Source organism: Fragaria vesca, linkage group LG2 (assembly GCF_000184155.1).
Source record: "Fragaria vesca subsp. vesca linkage group LG2, FraVesHawaii_1.0, whole genome shotgun sequence".
NCBI lineage: Eukaryota > Viridiplantae > Streptophyta > Magnoliopsida > Rosales > Rosaceae > Fragaria > Fragaria vesca.
Window position 1 is genome coordinate 12,437,302 of NC_020492.1, and position 26,730 is coordinate 12,464,031.

At 38.3% G+C, this 26,730-nt stretch overlaps 5 protein-coding genes across 5 annotated transcripts; 1 reads left to right on the forward strand and 4 right to left on the reverse strand.

The window, feature by feature from the left end:
- Positions 1 to 3,359: 3,359 nt before the first annotated feature.
- On the reverse strand, positions 3,360 to 7,288 carry LOC101307744 (poly(rC)-binding protein 3-like). The gene is made up of 6 exons (XM_004290358.1): positions 6,344 to 7,288; positions 5,975 to 6,258; positions 5,522 to 5,822; positions 5,373 to 5,443; positions 4,400 to 4,511; positions 3,360 to 3,718 (listed from the first exon to the last, which is right to left on the reverse strand). Exons 1-6 carry the CDS (start codon positions 7,286 to 7,288, stop codon positions 3,581 to 3,583), a joined length of 1,851 nt encoding a protein of 616 aa, XP_004290406.1. The 3' UTR covers positions 3,360 to 3,580.
- A 160-nt stretch (positions 7,289 to 7,448) lies between these two features.
- LOC101308038 (beta-ureidopropionase-like) lies at positions 7,449 to 10,912 on the reverse strand. Its single transcript, XM_004290359.1, has 6 exons — positions 10,747 to 10,912; positions 10,443 to 10,550; positions 9,893 to 10,081; positions 9,577 to 9,804; positions 9,257 to 9,481; positions 7,449 to 8,445 (listed from the first exon to the last, which is right to left on the reverse strand). Exons 1-6 carry the CDS (start codon positions 10,852 to 10,854, stop codon positions 8,080 to 8,082), a joined length of 1,224 nt encoding a protein of 407 aa, XP_004290407.1. The 5' UTR covers positions 10,855 to 10,912; the 3' UTR covers positions 7,449 to 8,079.
- A 1,549-nt stretch (positions 10,913 to 12,461) lies between these two features.
- LOC101308334 (zinc finger CCCH domain-containing protein 48-like) lies at positions 12,462 to 15,790 on the forward strand. Its single transcript, XM_004290360.1, has 7 exons — positions 12,462 to 13,644; positions 13,919 to 14,103; positions 14,195 to 14,296; positions 14,425 to 14,571; positions 14,724 to 14,900; positions 15,277 to 15,374; positions 15,466 to 15,790. The coding sequence occupies exons 1-7, from the start codon at positions 13,029 to 13,031 to the stop codon at positions 15,599 to 15,601; spliced, it is 1,461 nt and encodes a 486-aa protein (XP_004290408.1). The 5' UTR covers positions 12,462 to 13,028; the 3' UTR covers positions 15,602 to 15,790.
- A 793-nt stretch (positions 15,791 to 16,583) lies between these two features.
- On the reverse strand, positions 16,584 to 19,057 carry LOC101308628 (fructose-1,6-bisphosphatase, chloroplastic-like). The gene is made up of 3 exons (XM_004290361.1): positions 18,722 to 19,057; positions 17,510 to 17,906; positions 16,584 to 17,191 (listed from the first exon to the last, which is right to left on the reverse strand). Exons 1-3 carry the CDS (start codon positions 19,055 to 19,057, stop codon positions 16,791 to 16,793), a joined length of 1,134 nt encoding a protein of 377 aa, XP_004290409.1. The 3' UTR covers positions 16,584 to 16,790.
- A 1,221-nt stretch (positions 19,058 to 20,278) lies between these two features.
- Positions 20,279 to 25,207, reverse strand: LOC101295016 (nucleolar MIF4G domain-containing protein 1-like). Its single transcript, XM_004292426.1, has 11 exons — positions 25,117 to 25,207; positions 24,944 to 25,023; positions 24,025 to 24,842; positions 23,796 to 23,895; positions 23,613 to 23,698; positions 22,861 to 22,943; positions 22,388 to 22,515; positions 22,199 to 22,300; positions 21,126 to 21,419; positions 20,926 to 21,048; positions 20,279 to 20,677 (listed from the first exon to the last, which is right to left on the reverse strand). Exons 1-11 carry the CDS (start codon positions 25,118 to 25,120, stop codon positions 20,279 to 20,281), a joined length of 2,217 nt encoding a protein of 738 aa, XP_004292474.1. The 5' UTR covers positions 25,121 to 25,207.
- Positions 25,208 to 26,730: the final 1,523 nt, after the last annotated feature.

The following is a 26,730-nucleotide window of genomic DNA, read 5'->3' on the forward strand; positions in this document are numbered from 1 at the left end:
GGGGAGGGAAAGTGGTCGGGGACGCTGGTGGAGTCTTCTGGGGTGGAAGCGCACCGTCGCCGGCGCCGGAGGGTGGAGAACGGACGGACGTCCGCACTTTAAGCCGAGTGCGGACGTCCGCTTCACATCCGGCCTGATATATATATATATATATATTTTAGCACAATTTAAGGATACATGCAAGATCCAACTTCATAAGACAAAAATGCCCACTAACCCTAAATTTGGGTAAAAAAATTTCCCACTAACAAAATCAGATTCTAAAATTCTCATCTCTCTCTCTCTAGCATTGCTCCCTCCTCCCACCCCGAAACCCGAGCCTCCACGGCCCAGCTGGAGTGCCTCGACTGCCGCTCCATCTCCGGCGACGCTTCGACAGTCTAGACTTCATTCCCTTTGCAAAATCAGATGGCACTAGTGGTGGCACTCACAATGACATGGTCCATCTAGTTTTTCTAAGGGTAAAATCTTTCAACTTTATTTTTAGAGTAGATTTTGGCTGTAAAATGATGTTTTGTTCTATGTGTTTATGTTAGTACTTATGCTTCATTAGTTTATCTCCTATTGAAAACAGTAGACCTTCGACACACCCCCTATTGCTCTCAATAAACCTCCTACTGCCCTTAATAAACCATTTATTGCCCCCAATAAACCTCTTACTGTTGTCCCCAATAGACTCCCTGACAAACCCCTACTGCTCCCAATAGACCTCTCGACAGACCCTATATCGCCCCATTAGACCTCCTACTGTCCCCAATAGACCCGTCGATAGACCTCCTACTGCCCCCATTAGCCCTCCTACTGCCCTCAATAGACCCATCGATAGAACCCCTAATGCTCTCAATAAACCCTATGATACCCCATACTGCCCCTAATAGACCTCCCCGACAGACCCTGCCCCCAATAGACTCCTTGACAGATCCCTTATGGCCCCTTGATAGATGCCCTATTACCTCCAATAGATCCCTCATCACCGAAATCCGGTCAACGATGGCCTCAGTCCAGTCAATAGTCGTCGGAGTTCGATCAACAGTCATGGAATCTTTATTTCACAATAGACCCTCTATTGCCCTTACAATGGTCTATTGTAGTTTATTTAATTTATTAAGAGTACAATTGTCTTTTTGTTCTTTAAGTTGGCTCTTGACAATTTAAAATTCTGATTTTGTTAGTATGAATAAATTCTCAAAATTAGGGCTAGTGGGCATTTACCCTTTTTTCATTTGTTTACTTTAATTTTGTTCTTATGTTTATAATCTAGCCAATCAAATCGATTAGTTAATTTGGTTCCTCTTCTGTAGGTGAAAGACTAGGTTTTCTATGGTACATACTACATTGGAGGTAGCTTATACATATTTGTTGCCAGCCCTAGGCCCCTAACAGATCTACATGCAAAACCTTGAGAATAACCAACACACCTCTAATATATAGTGGGAAGTGGTCGGAAAAAAAAAAATAACATAGCGGTGCATAATTCAACTGAAAACTGAATACCTCCTTAGTTTATAGTTGTACGTACGCCCAACTTATTTATTCCATCATCCATCATTTGCCAGGTTTAACTTTTAATTAACAAATTCGTAACTTGAAGAACTTCATTCTAACGATAAATAGACTGCTCATTATTGTACCAGTTACGATCCAAATTTCAAATCTCATTACAATGGCACAGCATAAATGTTAGGACCACAGTTGAAGATAAATGGATTTGTATATTGCTACGACTTAAAATAGAAATAATGTTCATGAGCTTTTACATTATACAAATATGGAGGTTCTGTTGCAAAAAGTAATATTTACAATAGGAGAATATATACAAACTATTTAAGCTCTATCATTTTGAGCATGTACTTCATTTTGGGCATACTTCCATGGTAAGCACCTACGTATTACTAAAAATTATATCACCCCACCATTGAAGTTGTTTAAATTCATAAATCACCACCCACCCTCTAGTACCCTTAATCACTGTTTTACTAGTACTGAAACTACTGATGATATTGAAGTCTTGTCTTGGGAATCATTTAGGTCACGGAATAAAATAATCTTTACTTCTTGGAATCAATAGGTACAATTGTATATAGTATCGACAATGAAGAACAGTATACAAGATTCATATTCATGAGGTATCCATACTAAAACAAGTAGATAATGATAGATCCAAAAATAATGAAAATATACGAGTTAGCAAGGAAAATTGATGCATTAGTGTTGCATAAAAGGATCATGTCCTATGATAACATTTGGTTGAAAATCACAAGATGGTCCTGTTGGGTTTCCAGCCCATATGTTTTTCCTAAGGTGTTTCGTCTTAGAGTATGGTGTTCCAATAAGAAAAGTGAATCCTTATTGATGATGGTGTACCCGTAATCTTTTGATTACAAAGAATGAAGGAGGCATTATTGTCTACCACTAATAGGATTAGACTTCCTATTTGGTGAAGAGATCTGATATCCTTATGGCTATATAAGGAGGGGTTCAGCTCTAGGTTTTGTATCGCAGAGCCATTCTCAGTTAGAGGGTGAGAGAGGGCAGAGAGGAGAGAGATAGGAAGAGAAGAGAGAATCCTGTTTTCTTATTCTTTCTGGTGTACCCATTATTAATATAGTGGAAGAGTGTTTTCTGCCGGTGGACGTAAGCAAAAGTTTTGCTGAACCACCTTAAATCTGTGTTCTTTGTGTCTTATCTCTGTGGTTGCTTCTCTTAGTTTGCTGTGCTTGTTTGGGGTTCCTTGACATACATAATTGGCCAATATGTCAACCTTAAAATTTCCATCAAGTAGTTGTTAAATAATTGTCTACGTAATTACTATGATAATCATAAAAAATCACAATAACACCCATTACCCTTATTATCTGCAGACTTGGTTTATCATAATTAATTCAACCAGTACCATTACCAACCATAAAGATGCAAATCCCAGCTGCATTTTAGGAGAATCAAGTACTTACAGCAAAAAGGCACTGACTAAGGAAAAGTAACTGGAATGCAGTCAGCAAGCAAAAAAAAAAAACTACCGAACAAATAAAATAAATAAACATCTCTGTCGTCGTTGCCAAGCAATTGGGAGTGTATTTAAGTTCGAGGATGAGGAAATGTAGAGTCAACGAAGATCTCAATTCGGTAATTTTTATTCAAATGGCAGGAAGGGAATCTCCTTATTGTCCTGATCATCAGCCAAGGATATTGTGGCTGTTCATGGCTTTGTGTTTATCATTTGATGTTATATTCAAACAATAAAAAAACGGCTAGTCATGGAGATAGTGGTTTGGCCATAGTTATTTGTGTTTAATTTCGAGTATGACAGATGATTAAAAGTAAATATGAAATTAAGGGATCAAGACAAAAGTGTAATGAAGCATAGAGAAATTGAGTAATCCATTGTGCAAAAGTGGCAACAAACTAGGACATAATGGTCATTAAAGAAATATTAACCTTCTCTACTCTCTTGATTGGCATTAAATAGCATCCTTGAATCTTCCTACTTTATGTTACAATATTTAACATAAACAAATCCAAATGCCAAGTGACCACTCAGAGTCTTCTCACGTGAAATTTATCAGAACTTAGAATTATTTTGTCATGATGGTCCGGTGAGAATGAATGCATGGAGGAGGCTTTGTGCTGCCTGGCTTTCGTCAGGTGTCCCAGATATGACAATAATCCTATCAGTTGTTCCGGGACGGGGTTCATGGACTATGACCTTGGCACCGGAAATCTGATTAAGTGTGAGAAGCGGTTATTAAGTTGATATAGACTTAAATTTCTGAAAGATCGAAACAGCAACAACTGTGTTATCTTCTAAAGTTTCACCCTTGTTCGTTCTAACACCCGCCTGAAAGCAACAGAACTGTCCTTTCCTTCCCCCACAAGAAAGAGAAGAAACAAAACATAAACAGAGAAGGTATGAAAAAAAATACATATTTGTAATTGTTTTCAAGAAAGTTCATTTGGTTGGGTGCAGCAATTGACAACTGATTTCTGTTAGTTTTATAACTCTAAATTGGGAGTTTTGTTTCCAGTGGGGTTTTTCGTTGTTTGCTGTAATGGGGAGTAATGTTTCAGTAATGGCATTCTATTTTTTGTCATCTGGCTTTTTGACTTGTTTGAGGCTTATTCTTTGTAAGTTGTGGGCAGTTCTCTGTTTTTGTGGACAGCTGGTCCACACAAATCGTAGAGAGTTATATCTTATTAATACAATTAAGTTTCCTTTCATAAGCTGACTCTAACTTTTAGTAGACACAAGCAGCCCTCAAAAATAACAAAAGCTAATGAAAATCTTGAGTTTGGAAAGCCAACAAGCAACGAATTTGAAAGGTGCACGTGCTAGCCATAAGAAAGAGAGCATTTTGGTAAATATGACAGAGGAAGCAACAATACATAGATGAAAATGAAATACCTGTCTCAGACGAGCCAAATTGGTGCCATTTTCTCCGTACACTGAGCCGATTACATTTTCAGGAACAATGATCTCTACAGTTGTATTTGTCACGATAGCAGATTTACTACCACTGGCAGAGAAAATAGTTAGAAGAAAAAACAAACAAATAGCATGCATCCCACAAACAAAGACATAATTCATTGACTTTTAACCTAAGAAAAAAAAAAAAAAAAAAAGACGTAGACCAAGTTACAGATGGAGGTTGTAAATGGACCAAGTCGGATCACTTTATTCGTGTGAAATTCAAGAGTAATACAGTTTATTGAAATACAGATGACATTACATAATCAATCAAATAGCGTAATTTAGGGTGTGTCCTATAGAATTCTAACTGTGCATATTTTTATCAATATGGTTTACTCCTAAATATCATGATTTGATATCCAACTGGAACAACTGAAAGTGCACACAGTCAGCCGATTACAAACCATGATGTCTGATCTGATTAAGAATCCAATTAACCCTTTGAATCTTATTGAATTTAAATTTCACTTAATATTCATAATTTAGATGCAACGCTACTTTTTTTTTTTTTTGAGAACGAATGCAACGCACTAAACCAGGGGGTCATGCCTAAAAAATATTATGGTGAGATGACAGTTAGAATGTGTCTATAATATATTTGTTCAAAGAAAGTGGCTAAGAATTTATAATATACTGCTATTTAGCTTTCACATGTACATTCTCAGACACATCTATAGCTACTAGTCCACATCAATCCCTATATGTTTCACGTGAAATCCTTAAATTCAGATGACCCTGCTATGGTAAGATGACCTAAAAGCTATAAAATGTTTATATCAAGCCAAGCTACTCATATCTCTTTATCTGACGCTAACCGACTCCTGCTTTAAACAGGTTCTATTTTATTTTCACATACATTATAACTAAAGTATATAATAATTTCTTTGCAGTGTGTGACATCACTAACCTGCCAAGATCCGAGCCAATTTTAAGATTAGTCAAACCCCTAGTATCTGAGATTCCCCTTGGAGCAACCATCTGCAATCCGATCCACAAATCAAATTAAAAGAAAAAAGTAAACCACATGCATGTAGAAGAGGATGATTAGAAGCATACATGTGATGCCCATGGCTTTGGTGAAGATGGATGATCTAAATTATGGGAGAGTCCAAGGTGATCCATACTTTGAGATAAAGTAGTATGTCGACCAAGACCATGAGTAACACCAGTTGATGACGTTGGCTGAAATACAATAGGAGCAGGGTCCCTGAGTCTTCCATAAGGATTGCTATCTGTTAGCACAGCTGAACTGTTCCTCCTCCCCAAATTATTTACTCCACTGGAGAAAAGGTTATCTCGCAGCCTACCAGTAATATTGTATAAAGCATCTTGCACATTTGAAAAATACTCCTGAAACCTGTAGAACAGAAGATAACTAAACGTATGAAAAGCTTGCAAGTTCAACTTAACAACTCGACTAAACCTATGAAAAGTTTGCAAATTCACCTCAACAACTTCAGGTCACCACTAATTACAAAATGCTCTAATTGGAACTAAATAAAAGCTAACTGCAAGTTCACCTGTACAACTTGATCATTCTCTGAAGCACACTTTGGGACCTGGTCACCACGTATTATACGTATACCAGTACTAGTTACCTTCCGAATCTCTGAAACTATTACACCCCCTTTTCCCAGCAAACAACCAACTTGGCTTGTCGGGACAACAAGACGTGCGACAAGAGGTGATCCTTTTGAGCTGGAGTCTTGCCCCTTTTCAATGCCCGCCTCTACAGACCTTGAGAAGACAAGAACAACAGCCTTTTGTGCTGGCGAGTAGCGGGACTCAGGATTCTAGGTAAGATGAAACCAATGTGAAACATATGAGCTCGCACGGATACAAGTACAGACAATAATGACAAGTGGTAAGACCACAAACCTCTGATGCGGTAATAGTAATTAATCTTTCATCAGAGTCGGCCACAGATCCTCCAACACTTATAGTAGCACCAGTCTCATTCTGAAGAGCCCTGACAATGGCACCTCCCTTTCCAATCACACCCCCAGCCCTATCATTGGCACAAAGAATCCTGAAAGTAACTTCCTGCTGGAGCGTTCTGGCATCCAGTGTGGGGATGCTCTCGGCCTCTACAGATACTCCAGAGACATAAGAGCTGCTTGGCAAACTAGAAATCACCACACGAATTTCAGGTAAAGTATCACGAGGACAATCTTGAAGGCGAGCAGAGACAGCAACAAGTGCTTTCTTTACAGCCAAAATATCGCCTTCAATCTCAACCATCTGGTCGGAAGGAGCAGCACAAACGGGCAATTTGTCATTCAAGACCCTAATTTTACAGCCAGTGTCTTTCCGAATCTTCTCCACAACTTTGCCGCCCTTGCCTATGACGGAGCCGACCTGCGCCGCATCCGCCAGAAAGCGGCAAGAAACCACTCCAACCCCTATACCTATAGCTCCGCTCTCGGCCGCCACCTCTAGAATCCTCTCGAACACTCTCAAAAGCGCCTCTTGGGCCTTGGAGACCTCAATCTCATCCAGACCATTCAGCACCACTTTGGACCGGACGGCCGAGGGAGCGGTGACCACCACGACGCGGTCGGGGGAGTCCACTTGGGGAGGTTCCTCGATGCGGATCTTAGCGCCGGTGGCGACCTGGAGCTGCTTGATCACGGCGCCGGACTTGCCGATGACGCCGCCGATGCGGGAGGCGTGGCAGAGCATGCGGAAGGACACGTGGCCCGGAGGAACAGGGAGCTGCTGCTGCTGCTGGCGGGGCCTGGCGCGCTTCGAGGATCCGTTTTCGGAGGACATTGTGGAACAAATTGAACGCTTCGCTGGTAGAGACAGAAAGGTGCTTCCCATACTACTCTCCCACTGCTCTCACTCTCTCTAGGTTTCTCAGGGGGGCCGGAGACTTGGTGATGTTGGGGTTTTGGGGCATATTTCTTACCCTTTTTTTCTTTTTCTTTTTTCTGAATTTGGATATAAGTCCGATCCTCAAAATGGCTTCCTACTCGATTACTCCCATTCTTGTAATTTTTTATTAGTTATACAACTATACTACAAACGAGAGTTGAATTTACAACATTTGGAGACTGAAGCACAAATAAAAACATGACCACGTACCACCGGAGCATTACATATTTTTGGGCCATGCTCTCACCAACAAGCATACTGAGGAGGGATGGAAACTTTGGGAAGGGATCTATCCAACTCTACCGTAGTTTTTCAGACTTTTCTTTTGTAGTATTTCAGAGCAGCAGACCATGACCATGTAGGACTAGATTGCCAACCTCGAACAAATTATTATTATTTTTCTTTTTTAAAAGCGCAATTTACCTCAACAACTGTATCAGTTGGTCATACTCTGAAGTAAATCAAGAGCAAGGAGATGAAGAACAATAAGACTAGCTCCTGGTCCTCAAGTGTATAAGGTCTGTAGAATTCAGCACAGGTTTCTGGACACCTTGGTTCGCATTCTTCATAACTTTTCTTGCTTGCACATTTTACGTAATTTTATCTACAAAACGTTTCTTTTGCATGAATATTATTATACCGACATATATCTGAAACAGTAAGTTCTGCGCACAGATTTATTCGAGCTATATCTTGCATTGTGCAATCTTCTGGTGCAATAACCCGTGACTAAACCATTATGCAGTCTTCTTATGTAACATGGGATCAGAAATGACTTGGGGCTCAAAATCTGGCTTCAAATAACGGTCAAGCAGATCGGCGTACAACTCATAACGAGCAGTCATTCGGAATCCCCACTTGTCTTTTATCTGTCTACAGAGGTTGAGGTCCATGTCTGACATCAACAACCCATCACAATGGCGTGAAAGAGAAGGGGTGCATGAGGCATCTGGGGCAGAAAAATAACTTGACCCGTAGAAATGGCCAAAGTCTGAATGTTGTGGCTTGCCATCACCAGAAGTAAATGGATTTGGGAAAACCTCTGTCCCCACACGGTTGATTGATCCAACGAAGAAACTATTTGCAATTGCAGCATTACGAGCCTACGGAACAAAACAGTCCAATGTTACGTGACTTATGTCAACTGACAACTGGGAGTAGTACAAAGAAAACCTCATCCAGCACTTGAACGCAAATATTTTATCTTTATACAGCCTAGGACCATTATTTGAATTTTAAAAAATAGCTACTATAGAAAAGTCAAGCAGCAGCTCCAAGAGCCTAAGATAGACATGCAAATTCACCCATTTCATAAGTTTCAGCACAAGCAAATTAAAGTTAAGAAACCTAGCTTGGAAGGAAAAAGACTTGTCTCTAGTTTTGTAGAAAACCTTGGTTCTTTAGCTTTTAATAAAGATATTTCTTGTCCATTCATGCTGTGCCTAATGTGCATTTCAATTTAATTCGTCAGTGGAATTTAAGGCATGAGCAAAAAAAATCTAGAAGCTTTTCTGTTGGTCATTTTATTGGAACTATATCCCAAGAAGAAGGTTCTTTATTCATGAGATTGACCTAAGGTAGTTTAAAATTTGCAGGTCAAAACACCACAGATGTGTGATTTTTTTTAGTCAATAAACAGTATTTGAGCCGTAAAAAAGAACAGAGAAGAATAAGCACTTCCCTGCAAGCATTCCCTCCATTTTAAGTTTGTGAAAAGCTAAAGCAAACTAGTCATAAATCTTTGACGAAGGTCAATAACTTTGAGTTCAAATGTTTTCCTAGCAGTGACAATGTGAGAATAAATATAGTATGCATTTTTTAGCTATTTTTGCCGTGTGATTATGAAATGAAAGTGAGCAAAATATCATCACAAAGCAATGATCCATGAAAACAAGGAAATGATCAAAAGATAACCTCAATGGGCCACATTGGTTCACTGAGTTCACCAACAGTGGCAGATGGGTTGAAGACAATCTCTGCACCATTCAAGCCAAATGCCAACCAATTCAAAGGATGATGCCTTCCGTAACATATATTTACCGCAATTTTTCCATATGCAGTCTCAAAAACTGGATGCCCGGTATTTCCTTCCATATAATAAGTACTCTCATTGAAGTCCCCAACTCTTGGTATATGGTTCTGTCCACTATCATTGGTCAATGCGCATTCAACAGAAACGTATACAACTCACATATTAGTATATTACCCAACAGGAGATATACCAACTTATTTACCTTTCGATGCTTGCCAATTATGTTGCCATGATTTCCTATTATGACAGCAGTATTCCAGAGAGTCTCCCCATGATTGACATCCCTCTCAAGAATTGGACTTATGATGACCATGTTATATTTCCGTGCAAGATCCTGAAGAAATCGTGTTGATTCCCCATCTACAGGCTCCGCAAATTCACACCACCTCTTCTCCCGCGTACAAAAGGCAAACGGCATTGTCCATGCTTCCTGGATGACATTTACATGGATGTGCTTGAATTTATCATATACCAGGTAAAAATTAAATCAAAATGAGGGGCAAGGCATACTGGCAAACCTGCAAGCATAAAATGTTTACTCCTGAAACACCTGCAGCATCAATTATTGGCTTTAATTTCCCAAATATTTCCCTCTTCTGGTCCATAAAGTGGGCAGTAGTTGGAACAGCTATAGAGTTTTGAATGAGACCAACCCTCACAATTCGAGGTTCCCTTAACAACTCTTTGTCCGCATGAAAGCAGAAAGCCTGAAAGAGTATACAGAACAACAATTCAGAAAAACAGCAGAGCAAACAATGATTTAGGAATTAAGCGCAGATATTAAAATTTCATTACATTAAACAGGTAAACGAAACCAAAAAGGAACAAAGAAACCTCATAAGCGAAACGGAAACAAAACATACTGTTTGGTGGTGGGACCTCGGGACTAAGTAAAGCAGCATTGTATTGCAGGAACAGAAAACTTCATTTCGTACTAATATTTTGTGTTAATTATAGCTAAAAGTATAATGTTTCAACATCTCAAGCAATAAAATGGAGCGAAGCATATATACAGGATATGAATTCCCTTGATTGTGAACTGTTGCATGGTAATTATGCAAGAGGTACCTGGAGGTCAAAATCATGTTGCGACGAGAGCCCTTTAGCAGATTCTGGAACAGAAATTGTTTCTAGTGGCTTGCCACAATTCAGACCTAACAGAATACGGTTGACTTCCTGAAAAGCATCAACAAATGACACAATATATGATCAATGATGACAAGAATCTAGAACCAGTATTTTAGTTCATGGTTTTCGATTGAAACAGATAGTCTTTCAATGTTTCTTAAATCTCATGATCTATGAAAGTGAAATCCAGTCTAGTTCTAGGTACCCAGTAAGCAAAGAAAAATACTAAAAAATGGGAAGGAACCTGGAAGAGATGGGGTTTGAGATTTGCACTCAGGAGGTGGTGAAGTGAGTCGTAGCCACAGACGGAGCCATCGCTTGATTTTTCGACTTGCCCATTTTTCTCTTCCATTTCTCTCTTCTTCCTTGCCTCTTCTGTTGGTCAAATCGAACTATATGATTGAGGACTTTGGGCCCCAATTTGTCAGGCCGGCCGGGTCCAGTATCTCAAATTGCTTGAGGACTGTGTTATTTTTGATGACATGCCTAGCTATATCAAGGATAGATAATATTCTTTTGGGTGGAGAAAAGTCGCTCTGTTAGGGTTTGGTCTTTTGGCAACCTTCGTGACTTATTCATGGAGATTTAAACATGGAATTGTCGTGGTCTCAAAAAAATCAAGAAAAATAAAATTTTGAAAGATATATCAATAAAATATAGAATATATCGATGAAATTTTTAAAATTTATATATTTAATTAAAAATATACTAAATATAAGACATTAAACCAATACTTGTAGAGCTTGTGGAAAACAGAAACTTCAAGAAAATTTTAAGAAAATTTTAGTCATTGGATCGCGGGATAAGAGATTAAAGTGTAGTTTGTATTGAGGTGGTACCCTCAACTTAAAAATAGGGTGATGTTATTAGGATTAAATTCATTTTACGATTTTTACCCCTTTTGAGATTTGGGGTTAACTTCATTTTAGTCCCCATTCTTTCAATTTTGAAAATCTATCATCTAAAATTTCCAAATTTCATAAATCATGCCTAATTATTGAAATTTCGTCTAATTTGGACGTTAATTTTGACTTTATAACTCATTTTAAAGGCTGAAATAGTCATATAACAACACAAAATGTTTTATAGGACCATTTTCTAAGATTTCATACTAGCAATTAACATCCAAATTGGACGAAATTTCAGCAATTTAACATGATTTATGAAAATTGAAAACTATAAGAGGTAAATTTTTAAAATTAAGAGTATAAGGACTGAAATAATGTTAACCTCAAACCTTAAAGGGTAAACTGAAATTAATCCATGTTATTAACACACCACACATTTCAATTTTATTTCCAAACTTACCACTTAAATTTGTTTTATGATTGACTCTCATTATATATATGATGTGTTAATAATAATAAGGGATGTGTTAATAGCACCAACCTAAAAATAACTTAGTTGTACTAATAAGTTTGGTAAGTCATTTTTATTCTTGTGACTCATTTTTTTATTTTTGATAACATGCCTAGCTATATCAAGGATATAATAATTATGTGTTTGTTGTTTTACTTATGATATAATTATTTCACAAGATTGTCTTAGCTCCGGACTCATGTTTGATTGTTGGTAAGACTAACGTGCAAAATAGTCTATCATCACCAAAGCTAAATCACTACGTGGATAAAACTAAAAAACACCATATCAATTTCCAAATCAAAATCCACATTTCTATTCAATTTCCCTCTATATGAACAAATCCACACTCCTTTGGCGATTGGAGGGGGAAAAAAAAATGAAGAACAAGAAGATGGAAGCTATAAGCTGGGAGGATAGGGTAAGCCATCACTTTGAAGAACACAAACCATGGCAGGTTGTGTGAGCTTTTGCGAGGGAACCAAACCCATGAAATTTCTAGATATCGAATTAGAGGTTCATTAGGGATCAAGTTTTGATAAGGGTGTGAGCAGCACCTAATCTAATTTCTTGACGTGTTAGTAAAGGCCTCACATGCCGGATTGAATTCCGTAATTTCATTCCAAGATACGTGTCATAAAAGAGTACCGAAATATAATGGCTTCTCCCCTCTTAGCATAGCATATTTTTCTATTAAAAGGATATTATAGACATATCATATTACCTCGTGATATTGAACCCCTCCAACAATTCCTATATAAAGCTTACCTCGCAATATTCAGACGCCTAGTTTCGCAATCCAATCGCTTGTTCGACGATTTCGATTGATTGTTGTTATTTAAGCAATCAATCCCAAAACCTCAAAGCTCTCTCGGCTATCGATTCGTTCTCTCAGGTTCGCTTGCCTCTCTGCACTTTTAGGGTTTTGTTCCGTTTCTACAATTGATGGGTACCCAAGATCCGATCGCCATTATCAACAGGATGGAGGCGTTTGATCCTGGCTTCGGCTCAGGCTCCTTGTCGATTTTAGGCTTACTTTTATTTTGCATTAGATATTCCGATCTCTCGTCGGCGAAGGTGAAATCGAGGGTTTTGAGTCAAGATGTCAATTTAGCGTTAGGGTTTGAAGATCAGATCTCATTGCTTTTGTAAATTGTTGGTTATAGCATGGCCTTTAATGGGGTAAAGAGGCCGGCGAATAGGTCAGAGGTGTCAGTCTATTCTCAACCAGGCCGAGGTGGAGGAGGGTTTCAACAAACCAAAGTTTGCAGGTATTTCAAGCGAGGAGATTGCACCAGGATAAATTGCACCTTCTTGCACATTGTAGCACCAACGCCTCTCACAAACCCTCGTCGAGCTTTGGCTACCACCAAGGCCACAAGGGATCATGCACAGAGTTTCAAATGGAAAAACAATGAGAGCATTCTTACGCAGAAGAGTAAGATGGCTGCTTCGAAGAGAATTCCTAGCCAGCAAAGCATCGCTACCACCAATAGCATTGTTACTCCGGGGAGCATGAGCCAGCAAAGCCCGGCTAATGAGCAAAGCGTGGCTACTCAGAAAAGCATTGCCATCCAGAAAGCCAATGCTACTCAGCAAAGCATCCCTACCCAGAAAAGCATTGGTACCCAGCAAAACAATGCCATTGTGAAGCCCTTGGAGAACGTCTGCAATTTCTTGGCAACTGGAAAATGTATGAAAGGTGATAGATGCCCATGCTTGCATTCTTGGTTCCATGGAGATGGCTTCTCCTTGTTGGCACAACTCCAAGACCACAAGAAGGTACTAGTGATTGTGGAAATATGTATTTTTCAGATCTGTTTTGTTCTCTATGACCTTCATGCGAAAAACTAGAAAAAGGAGGATCAAGTTAATTTGGCTATTACTTTGCGTTGTACTGACATATTATTTTTTATAACAACCAAGGTTACATACATTACTTTTGCCAGACTTAAAGAACAGAACTAAAAGCAAAATTTCATGTTCCTTCTGTTGTTTTTATTCACTTGTGTGTTTGGATAACCATAATGATGATTGATGAGATGTGTGTCAACATATGGTCACTGGTATTGTGCTTCCCGAAGGATCTAGCAAGCTCTATTCAACCAGTAAAGATGGAACAGTTAGAGTTTGGGACTGCCATACTGGTCATTGTGGCAGTGTACTTAATCTTGGTGGTGAAGCAGGTTGTTTATTTAGCAAGGGTCCATGGGTTTTCGCAGGTGCTCCAAATGTTGTTGAGGTATTGAGCATTTTCATCTTATTGTCCTGCTGTAATAGTTTTTATGTATATTGAGCAGTTAATATTAACTTTATTGTGCTCGATGCTGCAGGCATGGAACATTCAGACAAATGCTGAGTTTAGCCTAAGTGCACCTGCTGGGCAAGTGCATGCCATGGAGGTTGGTAACGAAATGCTCTTTGCTGGGACACAGGTAAAGAGCCCAACAGTTCTCCTAGTTACCTTATCTCTTACGCATTGGATGTTTTAGGATGTGTCTTCATCCATTCTATACTTGGTGCATTTGTTTAAACTCATTTATCTGTTCTTGTAAAACTGCAGGAAGGCATTATAGTGGTGTGGACAGATGGTCCTGAGGATAATCCATTTCAGCTTGCTGCACCACTGGAAGGCCACACTGGTGCTGTGTTATGCTTAAAAGTTGAAGCCGACAGGCTTTACTCGGGTTCTGTGGACCATACTATAAGGGTAAGTTTGTGACACATTATATTTTAATTTAGTTGATTTTCTCTGGTACAAAAAAGAGAAAAAGAAAGTGAAATTCATATGATCTGATATACAAATGCTTGTATATTCAATTTGTACTTGGATCACTTATCATTGACATCATTTTGCATCAGGTGTGGGCACTTAATACTCTTCAGTGTATTATGACACTAGATACGCATTCTGATGCTGTGACGTCTCTTATTTGCTGGGGTCAGTTTCTGATCTCATGCTCGCTGGACTGCACAATAAAAGTCTGGGCTGAGAAAGGCGGCAACTTGGAAGCTACGTACACCCACACTCAAGAACATGTATGGTATTTCTATCCTTTTTCCAGCTTTATGTTCTCAAGTTTGAGGAAATCAACCATCTTATTATCCATTATTTCCTCACTGTAACTGCCTCTATATGGATTACGGTCTGAAGATCTGGGATTTCATTGCTTGTGTGTCGACTCTGAGGTTTCTTTTGGTTTCAAATTTGACCCCGTTCAGGCGGGGGGGGGGGGGGGGGGGGGCGTAAGTAATTCTGTTATTGTTATTAAAATTATGTAATGCAACGTCACACTAATTGGAGGATAATCTGTCATAGAATTTGGTGTTCATTCTTGATAGTCAGGAAGTCACTGAAATGTTCTCTGTTATGATTTGGGGTTATGGTAACTGACCATGTTAGATCATGTTGCAGGGTCTTCTTGGTCTTTCTGGAATGACAGATGCAGAAGCTAAGCCAGTCCTGTTATGCTCGTGTAAAGACAATTCTGTTTGGCTCTATGAACTGCCATCGTGAGTGTTAGCTCATTCTCTAATTCTTGTTTATAATCAGTTCCACTATTTCCTTATGATTGATTTGATTGTCTGATTTTTGCCGTTTTAGATTTGCTGAAAGGGGCAGATTATTTGCAAAAGAAGAAGTTGGGGCAATTCAGGTAGGACCTGGTGGACTATTCTTCAGTGGGGATGGAACTGGTCGCCTTTCTGTTGGAAGTGGGTGGAACCTGGTCTCAAAGTAGGGTCTTCATGAGTAGCAGACAACCAACATTTGAGTGCTATTGGGTTTGCAAGAGCCAAGAGCCATTTAGGCACAATTGCGCCTAATTTTGTAAATATTAATAGCTGTTTATTGCAGTCGCTCTTATTATCAATTGTTCATATGAGTGATATGACAGAATAGATCCCATTAAATTCCAAAGTTCCTGTTATCATGAGTCATATTTAATCCACAGCATCTAAATGTCTTACTAAATGTGATATTTTGAACTTGATCTGTGATGAAAATATTCAGGAGAAGACTTCCTGAAGATAGCAACTACGTTTTGATTTTTGTCTTGGCTTCTATGTTATACATCTTCAGGATGAAAATATTCAGGACATTGGTTGTATTTGGTCATTTTCCTCAAGGGTTGATATATACTTGATGACCAAATAAAGCCCTGGAATAATGAAAGTGGCATAACGAAAATTAAAACTTAAATATTTTCTTTCAGTTTTTGCTTTTATTTATCAATGAACCCTTCATTAAAACTGCAAAACAGAAAACAGAACGGAAAGAAGAAACCACAAACAAAACTGACCAAAACCAGCACATAAACCAACCAAGGTGCAGCAACCAGAACCATCAACTAAACAAGCTACTGTTTATTCACTCGCCTTCTTATCGAGTTCTATGGACTCTGGAGTTATGTTTTCCAGGGGTACCCTTTCTGCCACAAGGCAATTTGCTAATATCATGTTAATACTCATCCATCTCTGACAATAGATCAACAGCTTTCTCTTCACCCATAAACTCTCGAACAGAAAGTAATGTCAAGACCTTTAGCACAATGTAAGGTCCAGTTCACAAATATACCAAATTACTACCTGAACACGTAAATAAAGCATTATTCAACAACTAAGCAAAAATATCAAATACTTCACCACCAATATCATTTGGCCTGGAGCAGTTCTATTAGAACTATTCAGGTATCTAGAATGGCAAAATTTTTCCACTTATTGTATGAAACAGAAGCATCTAATTAAAAGAAATTACATATACACCATTTGGGGTTTAGCACTATCTACATGATCAGATTCAGGCGACCTTATGTCTCACTCTTCATGTTTGTCTAGTTGACGAGAACATAGTGCATTGTGCCACAATTACGGTTTGGAATGGTAAACAATATAAGGGGTTTCGAACCTGAAAAAGATCTTAGTGACCACTCAAACTTCATATCCCGGGTTCACTTTCTGCTGTACATCTCCGTAACTCTCTAACTCATCCATGTCCTCAAGACTTCCCAAAAATAGGGGCAGCCTTTGATGCAGCTTGATTGGCTGTATTGAAAGAATTCTATTTTTACCATCAGAACCCTTGCCCCCAGCTTGCTCCACTAGAAAGCTAAGAGGGTTAGCTTCATAAACAAGACGTAGATGGTCCCTCGGATTCATTGCAACACCACCATACAGCAGAGTTCGATGAAGATCAGCTACCAAAGAACAGATATAACGGGCAGAATACTTCTTTGGGTATCTGCCTTTCCCTTGTCTCACAGTGTCTATATACTTCCTTAACCCTTCAGGCCAGTCAAAGTATCGAGCATCATTTACAGAGTATATTTGTCCTGGAGAACAAAGAGCCATTGTAAGTGCTAATTACTACCATCTTACATTTCACAGCATCGCTATTCTTAAAGAAACATGTAGACCCCTTGTATAGAATAAAGTTCATTTGGTAGACTTATTACACATGTCACGCTTGATATTTACCCAATGCAAAGTTATTCTGATAAAAAAAACTAATTTGATGCCATCAGTATAGTTGTCATTCTCAAGGTCAGATACTCTTTTAATTCTTCTAAACAAAATCATATATTTTTTTCCACGTTAGAAATGTATGTAAATTATAGAATCAAAAATACTATATCAAAGTTCAGTGTTACCGCGAGGAGGAATTTTTAAGCTTGGGTGTGTGAGAATGAAATCTCCTGTTGAATGATCCAGCGTAAATGCATGTGTTCCAGAACCAAAGCTGGTACAGAATATTGTGGCTGATGAATAAAGAACATAACCAGCAGCTACAAGCCTAGTTCCAGCCTGGAGTGAATTCAACAAAGCTTTCTCCTCCTTTGGTAGATGATCCAGCTCTGCAAGGCGTTTATAAATCCCAAAGATTGTTCCAGTGGGAATGGATGCTTCAATGTTTCGTGAACCGTCTAGAGGATCTGTTACTACTACATACGGGCCATCATCAGATATCCAAACCGGAGTATCATCTTCTTCTGAAGCCATGACAGCTACTTTTCCAGAATTTCTAAGAGATGACAAAATGATTTCATTCTGCACACAAAGAAAGTCCAAACAATCATAAATGTTTCTTCTTTTTTCACCATTCATTGGAAATATATGCTTGGTTACTCTAGACAAGAAGGCAAGCCAATATGAGAACTAACAGTGGAAGACAGGATAAGAGTGCAATAGCCCCAGCAGTTGGTTTGATCTTTTTCTTTCTTCTCAGAAAGTTACTCCAACTCTTCCCAACCCCAAGACGAAAAATCAAAATCCTTCAAAAGCTTGATGAAGAAGAAATTGAATCATTTGACCCTAGACCTCTTGAACAGTGACAAAATAAATTACCAGCTCAAGCACTTGGAATCCTCTATGAATCATTTGATTACATATTGTAAAGTGTAAATCATTCAATTACAGATATATGTCATGATTTTTCCAATCCATAACGGGTGCCTGTAGTTTGAATCATCATCAAGTGGTAAACCAAGAAAAAATTTAATAAAAAATATTCCTTAATTGGCAGTGTCACTTCTGACAGAACGTTCAAGAATAATCCTAATTAGATTAGCTCCTTCGAATCAAGTCTTAAAAGGTAACTGCAAGAGAAGTTGGAGATTGACTGCATAATTTGTTTATCCATTAATGAGCCACTCCTCAAATAAAGGCTAATTGGATTAAACCTCGAATAGAAAGTGAAAAGGTATTGCCAAAATAAGAGAAACAGATCAAATTCAGTGAAAACCATAAAGAGCCAATGCTGGTTGGGCAAAGAAACTAATCACCAGGAAGCTGCTAATGTGTGAATTCTAGTTTGCAAAAAATGTATCTACAAAGCAAAGACAAGAGTGAAAGGATAGACTGACGGAGAGAATGTCGAGGGGCTTGGGGGCATCTCGGTCAGCAGAAGAGGAGGGGAGAGGCATGCGTTTGGAAAGGGTAGAATTGTAAGGAGAGGCGACAAGAGCAGCGATTCTCTTGCAGGCGTACTCTATGTGATGGAAGAGCAGCACAAGATCATCACCCACATGGCCACCTCCTTGGCCCACATACTCTATCAGACTAGTACTGCTCCAAGAAGAAGAAGAAGAAGAAGAAGAAGGAGTTGCCATTGTGGTTTGGCGGGAAGGGCGGGACGAGTGAGGATGATGCTTTGGCGGCAAGATTGGAGATGATAAGCCTATGCTCAGGGGTGATGGCATTATCTCTTCTTATTATGATTACAATTCTGGAGATGATTTCAGGATTGTGTTTGTTTTCCTGTGCTGGGATAAGGAGCTCTTGGAGTTGGACCCTACCTTTTTTTTTCCCGAATAAACCCCTTTTCTTTTTTTTCTTTTCTTTCTGCACTAATTTTAGTTTTTTTTTTAAATTTGTTTAACATTTATATTTTGGGGTTTAGAAGAAAAAAAATATATTAATGGATTAGGATCCATTCTTCATTTGAGCAATAGCGAATGAAAAGTGTAGCAATTGATGACTATATAGTATATTCCACAACACTAAAATCTTTACAAGTTAAAAAAAAATATCTCATAGTAGCCAATGATCGAAATACTCTTTGCTAACTGTGGTGTATTAGAATGTATTACTTATTGTAAATGTGAGATTTAGACTTCCCTTGTATTCTATGATTTAATTAATTAAGATTTAAGAGTCGTTGTATTGGCCATTTTTCACAAAAGAAAGAAAGAAAATATATCATAAACATGTTATATTTCTAGGTAGATTACGACAATTCTCATTAAGAGCAACCTTTCAATCTCAATTCTCTGAGGTTTATAATCTCTTGTTCTGCACAAACCAACTTCAATGATTGATGAGATTTTGACAATGGTTTACTTTTAGTTCAAAGTATGATGTAATTATGTTTCTTAATACTAAAAAACTCACCATTGAATCCATGTATCATTTTGAGAAGATTAGTTAAGTACATAATCCCCCCCAACCAAAAGAAAATACACAACTTGATTTCTTCTACATGTGATTACCTTCATACGGCCCCCAGCAAGCAAACAAACATGGCATGGAGGTTGATGGAAGTCATTGATCTTGCTGTAACAACATCAATATCAATAGAGGCCATGAGTAAAAACCAGGGAGGAGTAGTGACTCTGAGGGGATGAAAACTTAGAAGATCGAAGATGAAACGGGGGAATTAGGGTTGGACCGCGCTAGGTAAATAGCTAATGACTCCACTCAAACAAACATGGAGGTGAATTACGCACACTGTTAGTTTGGCATTAGAAAGGTTATGTTTACTTAAATGTGTATCTGACTTGTGTGACCACAAAAAATAATAAATATCATTGGATTTCCATGGCCTCTTTCAATATGCATAAAAAAGGTGTAAAAAAAAAAGAAAAAGAAAAAGAGAGAGAAAATGGAAAAAGAAATGGAAGTCCCCCCATCATGTATCGGTACTATTGGCAAGTAATCCGACAAATGAGGACCCCTTCAGCATTATTAAGGGCTTTCCTTGCAAGCTTAAACTTTGCCCCGAGGGATTTATTGCTTTCCACAATATACTTGATGAAAAACTCAATCCCATCTCTAAGACTTTCAAGCTCCGGGGTGACGGCCACGCGCGTGAATATATTCCATATCAGGTTATCTGGATACTCAAATATGGCCTCAAATAACATCCGGAAATGAATTGTCCTTTTTGCTGTTAGTTGCTTGATATCAGCTAGATCTACCGTCTTCAGAACGGCGAGGGACAGAGTGAAAGAGGCTACCATCTCTGCAACAAATTTGGCTAGGTGCATTGACCTACTAAGCTGCATTGAGTCCAACTGTTTGAATTGGTCCCAGAGGCAAAACTGTTGAATAAAGAATAGCAGATAGGGTTCAGAAAAAGATGCCTGTAAAATGGAATCAGAAACAAGATACTTGGTAAATGGAATCAGAAAATATGCTGCATTACAGACGGAAATATGTTTCCGATTCTATTTTACAACTCATTGCCTGTAAACTCCCTCTTGAGGAAAAAAAAAAGGGCTGTGAGTTTATTTATTCCATATTCCTCATCACTCCCCATCTTAATACTCATATGGAGAGAAAGGAATACCTGTAATGTGAACTTGTGATTCTTGTCATGCTCGCACAATTTGGAAGCCAGAATTGTGTAATACTTGTTAAACACTTTCTCTTGCAAGCAGCACTCCACTAGAACTCGCATTATCTCTCTGTCCTGTACAAAGAACAAAGACAAATAAGTTTTGCAAGACAAAATACTGCCAAAACAGAAACTGAACGGGTTGCACCTACCTGCTTTCCATGTAAATCCAATCTCAGAAGCTTCTCAAATGCATCAATGTAATCCTCCCCACTCATAATTATACAAAAGATTGCCTTTCTAGCATCTGTATTCATTCTCTGTGCAGCAGCAAGCTGCAAAAGTTTCCGGGCTTCAAGAACCTCTTTGTCTATTGTGTTAGCAACCTCTTCGACATTGTCTGCTGTTGAGGCAATATCACCAGATAGCCACCACTGGCCCTTCTTATTAGGATCAAGAAGTTTGCTCCAATTGAGTCCACTTATTAAAATGTCTTCTACCCGTAACTGAAAATAAATCATCAAGAAACATACAGATAATGAAAACCTGACAAACAGACTATATTATAAAGGTTTCACGCTATTATCTACACATGAATTAATTATGACCATATGCGACTGAAAAATCAACACCAGCAACTAAGACTATAGAATCCTAATAAACTAAGCACTGGATTATACCTCCAGACTAGTTAAGTTGCTGCTTGTTTCACAGCTTTTGGAGCAAATGGCTTTCTGTATATTTCTCTATAAAGTATTTGGCTGTACTTGAAAGAGTTTCTTTAAAATCCCGGGGATGAAGCTGGGGAAAAGATGTTTGGAAGTTACCGAAAGTTGAAAAGATCAGCTGATGTTTCAAAATACCATCATTTCAATGATTTTTTCACGTGGTTAACAGCCTTGCATATATTAATTAGGTTTCACCTGTTCACTTTTCTATACCCAGATAGCAAAAAATTTCTTGGTATTATAGTATTATCACTTGTTATAATGATACCGACACAGAAAGTTGCCTGAACCAGCTTTGCTGCTATAGCTATGTCAAACAGGCACTAAGTTTCTAAAGTGTGCATACTTAATAGCGATGTCAAACAAGCACTTAGTTTCTAAAGTGCACATACTTGACTTGGTTGTAGCTTTTATCACCTGTTTAACCCTCAACAACTTAAATTGGGGTAGAACCCTCTTATCCTTTGTATGACGTGCAGTACAAGGAAGCACCAAAACTTCCTTCCACAATGCCAAGTAGAAAACAAGTAAGAAAAAAAAATGTATGAATCACACACCTTTTGTAGCCATTTCTTTATCCTTGTATGAGGTGCAGTATCTTCTTTCAACCTTTTCTTGTTGTTCTTGATGTCACATATGGTTTCAAGCATGAACTCCATCTATAGGTATCAGATTAGATTTCTCAGCTTTTGAGGCGAAGACTAATACCAATTTAAACAGTACTTACAGTAGAGATGTAAGCTTACCCTTCTGCCATTGATCTTCTCCTGGTCATCTCCACATGAGGCCTTTAACTCGTTCACTCTATTCTGAACACTCGCAATAAAATTTTTCATTGCAAGAGGATCGTCAGCCCTTATTTTCATTCCACAGCCTGTTTAGAAAGGACAGTTCATTTTATAACTTGCAAGTCCAAGAGTATGAAGCTTTCTGAATTGGTTTAGAAGTAACAGTTATGTTGATTTATACTAAGCATTAACAAGACATACATGATACATAACATATCATATGATCATAAGTATGAAAATCTATTAACATATGAATGCAGGCTTCGCACACAGTGTGTTATAACGCTATGGAGTTCGATTGAATGAGAGGGCTCCTAGTTGGAGATGAATGAGTAGAATTGCTACATCTGCGGCTTCGGGATGATACAATATATTTTGTCTCTCGTACATAGCTTAGTATTAATATGATGGTAAACTTAAAAAATGCTTACATTGCAGAACTGTCAAGATGGTTGAGACATCAATCTCTGTTAACCGCTTGCTCAAAACAATCAGAAAGTCATATATCAAATCACTGAAAAACATAACCAAAAATAAAGCAGTTAGAAAAGGGTTTATTCCATCCTACACACTACCTGTTGTAGCATATGCTCATAGGATAAAAGAAGTTACTAAGTAAAACTAATATTTTAATCATGTTGCTAACTAGAGTACATGATTTAGCTAATTAATTACTGCAAATATGGATATTGTTATCAACACACCCTAAATGTAAATATACGTACATTTGAACTTTTAAATTCATGTATATCATACAATTGTGCATAATGCCCTCAATCCATCGATGAGTTATTCAGTACAATGTTTTGAAGACAACACTAACATTTGAAAGAGTGTGACATTGAGGGTGTTACATATACATATATCATTATTTCACAAACATTCAGGAGCGTGTTTGTAGTTGTATCATGATGATGGATATTTTGGAGCATATTTTCAGATCCAAGTCTGAAAACACAGCCTTACCAAAATACATACAATCAAGATCTACCTCTGCTTATGAAGCATACTAGTATGCTTTAGCAAGTTCCATCAAGTAGAAAGTAAGAATTCAAAAATATAATCTCAAATAGAGGTCCACTATTTAAGAAAACTGTGGAAGAAGATTTTGCACAACTGCTTTTTAACTTATTCAACTTCACATTATATATGCCAACAGCCCTGGAGACATTAGGTAACGTACCTTGAACAAACTCCAAATATGCATAATTGAGAGAGTAAAAGAGTAAGATTTCTCAAGGAAATATTGTCCTCTTTGTGGTACTCATCCTAAGAACAGGAGGAAAAAAAAGAAGAAGGATACATTACTTGATGTAAGAGCTTTCTGAAAACAATGGAAACTGAAGTTAGTACATCATTAACACACCTCAAAAGTTTTAGCAAGTAAAGCCAGAAGCTTTGCGCCAAAGTCGATTCCCACTGAACTGGCCATGCCGGCCACAAAAGAAGCAAAAACAGCAGCATGCCTTTAAAACAGAAACAGAAAAACAAGTTAATTACAGACACTATCTGAAAGAATAAAATGCAAAACTTTAGGGTAACAGTATCAAACATTAGTAAGTTGATGTATCACCATCAAGTATAATAAACTTAACTGTTCATTTCCACGAGGACCATGAGCACATGAGGCTAATACCTCCTCACCAAATATATCAGAGGCGATACCACGCGGAATGGAACGCATGAGGACAGACACATCCCCTGTAATGGATTCGACATTAGATTCCGAGAGCCTATTTAGAAGACCACGCAATTGTCGACGGACCTGACTATACTCTTCAAGCTCATTCCTGGCACGTGATCTTAAGTGAGGAGCTACATATTTTTGAGGTGTGGTGGCAGGAACTTTTTCCAAGGACTCCATTGGCTTAGATACCTCAATGCCCATACCACCATCGTTATTGCCATCTTTTGTTTCCTCCAAGGACTTTCTCTTCTTCGGTCTCTTCCTCGAAGATGACTTGGAGGGAACAGCGCCATCTGTAGCGACTACATTTGGATCTTCACTCTCTAGGTCATCAGGTAATAACTTGTCCTTCTTCCGTTTCTTTCTTAGGGAGTTTTTTTCAGATTTTTTAGAAGGCAATGCCTCGTCAGCAAAAGATGAAATTCCTTCAAACAACATGTTAAGACCAAGATCCTCACCCTTCAATTTTCCACCCTTGACTTTGAGTTTCTTTGCAAGTTTCCTTTCTAGCTCCAAATCATCCTCGGCCCTAGTATGATCTAGTTGAAGAAACTTGTCAAACTTTGTTTTTGGGGTTCTCTTAGGTACCTTTGTTGATGGTCTCGGATGAACCTCTGATTTAGTATTTTCAACTCCCATATCCCTACTTGTCTCAGAAATAGCTGTTTCGTCATTCTTATTCTGATGAGAAGAATTTAGGGGTTTCTCTGTAGATTTTGAGGCTTTCTGCATATATAAAATAACAGCAAAAACGAAAGAGTTTCGATAGAGAGCAGAAGATATAGAGAAAACCCAGAAGAAGAAACAAGGGAGGTGATAGAGGGTACCTGACGTTGGAGCCAAGACTGGTTTTTTCTGGCATTCTTGGCCAAGCGAGCTTCTTTTCGCTTCTCTTGCCTTGATTTCTCTGGTTACATAGACATACGCATAACAAAAACAAAAGGTTGGATTCTGCATCATACTAGTACAAATTGGAGGCATAAGAAAGAACGCAACTTACCCATAAGGAATAGCCGAATAGGGTTTTAGGGAGGGTTTAAGCAGCAGTGCGTTGAGATTGAAAAAGAAAATAGAAGAACCGGAGGCGCTACGACTCTGCAAACCCTCCATCTCCATTTATTGCTTTGAAATTCCAACTCTACCCTGTTAATAGCCCAACTTCTTTTTCTTGAATTTCTTCGATGAGGAAAAAAAAAGTTTAATAATGCACTCGTGTCTGTTTTTTAATAAGCTACCTTATTGATGCAGTGAAACAAAAATGTCATATTTGAGAGCTCTAGTTGAGATTGTCGTTAGCGGCTGCAAGTGCTTCAACCTTAACCTTTAATCATAAACCGAACTGATTTCAACCTTTATACCGTCGATTATCAGTAATTCTGCTCTTCTGGCGGTTTAAACTCTTTCGACTGGCAGTCTTTGCAACATGATATTATGTTTTTTTTTATTGTATTTTCTTATCTATCATTCTTAGTTCCCCGTGAAGACACAAAATTGGCGTATTTGGAAAGGTTCTATATCATGCCATGATTAGCAAGAGATCAAAATCCAGGAGAGGAACCAAGTCCTAGTTGTTAGGGCCATCCCGCGCTCAATTCCCGTCATTCTTAAAGACAATCTTGTTGACATTGTTAAAGCTGGAGGTACCCAAATTCTTAATTTTTGTTGTTTTCCTTAAATTTATCAGCTTAATTTGGAGCTTTTAATTTGCAATAGATCCCAATGTTTCAGTATTTTTTGTTAATCTATTAGTTTATGACTATTTTGGTTGAGTTGTCTGGTTAAATTCTTCTATGCACGGAGATTCAAGTGAACCGAGTGTTATAATTTAATCTTAGCCGTTTATATGATCTTGTCCCTTACATGACATTAACACTTATTCTAACACCGTTAAATGCTTGGAACAACAAAAAAAAACAAAAGTTACCCAAATGAAATATTAATTTTTCTTCTTTTTCTTCTTTTTTCGATCAATTCTTCTTCTCTCTAGTTTCTGGGTTTAAGCCTTTCAGAACAAAAACTTAAGGTCCACGACCAGTTCACCGCCATCACACACCTTAACCACCACCACAACCACCATCATCATACCGGCTTTCGATATCCCCGCTAACCCGATACAAATTGCTTCCATTGCGGTCAGAAACGAAAGGTCCAGCCCTTCAACCAGAAACCATAACCCCGCTAACCATCATCATACTAAACCACAACCTTTTGCTTCTTGGAGTCCTTGATGACGATGGCGGCAGAGTCGAAGGAAAAGGGTTTCATGTGAGATTAGGGATTATTGTAGTGATTAGGTTTACTTGTGGCTGAATGTGTTAACGGGTTCTTAGTTTACATATTTATAATGCGGTATCTTCAGCAGTGCAAAAATAGTGTTTTATGGACATTATAGCTTGATGGTTTGCATTTGAATATGATAGAAAAACTTGTACATAGGTCTACTTGAGCTTGGATATATCCTGAACTTTTCTACTGTAGTTTGTTGAAATCTAACTTGGTTATAGATGTATGATTATATTTCTCGCTTGGGATATTGATTTTATACTTACCTTCCCTCCTAGCGCTCCTTTGCAGAAGTTCATCATTGGCTGAAGGTTGATATTTGGGCCAGATG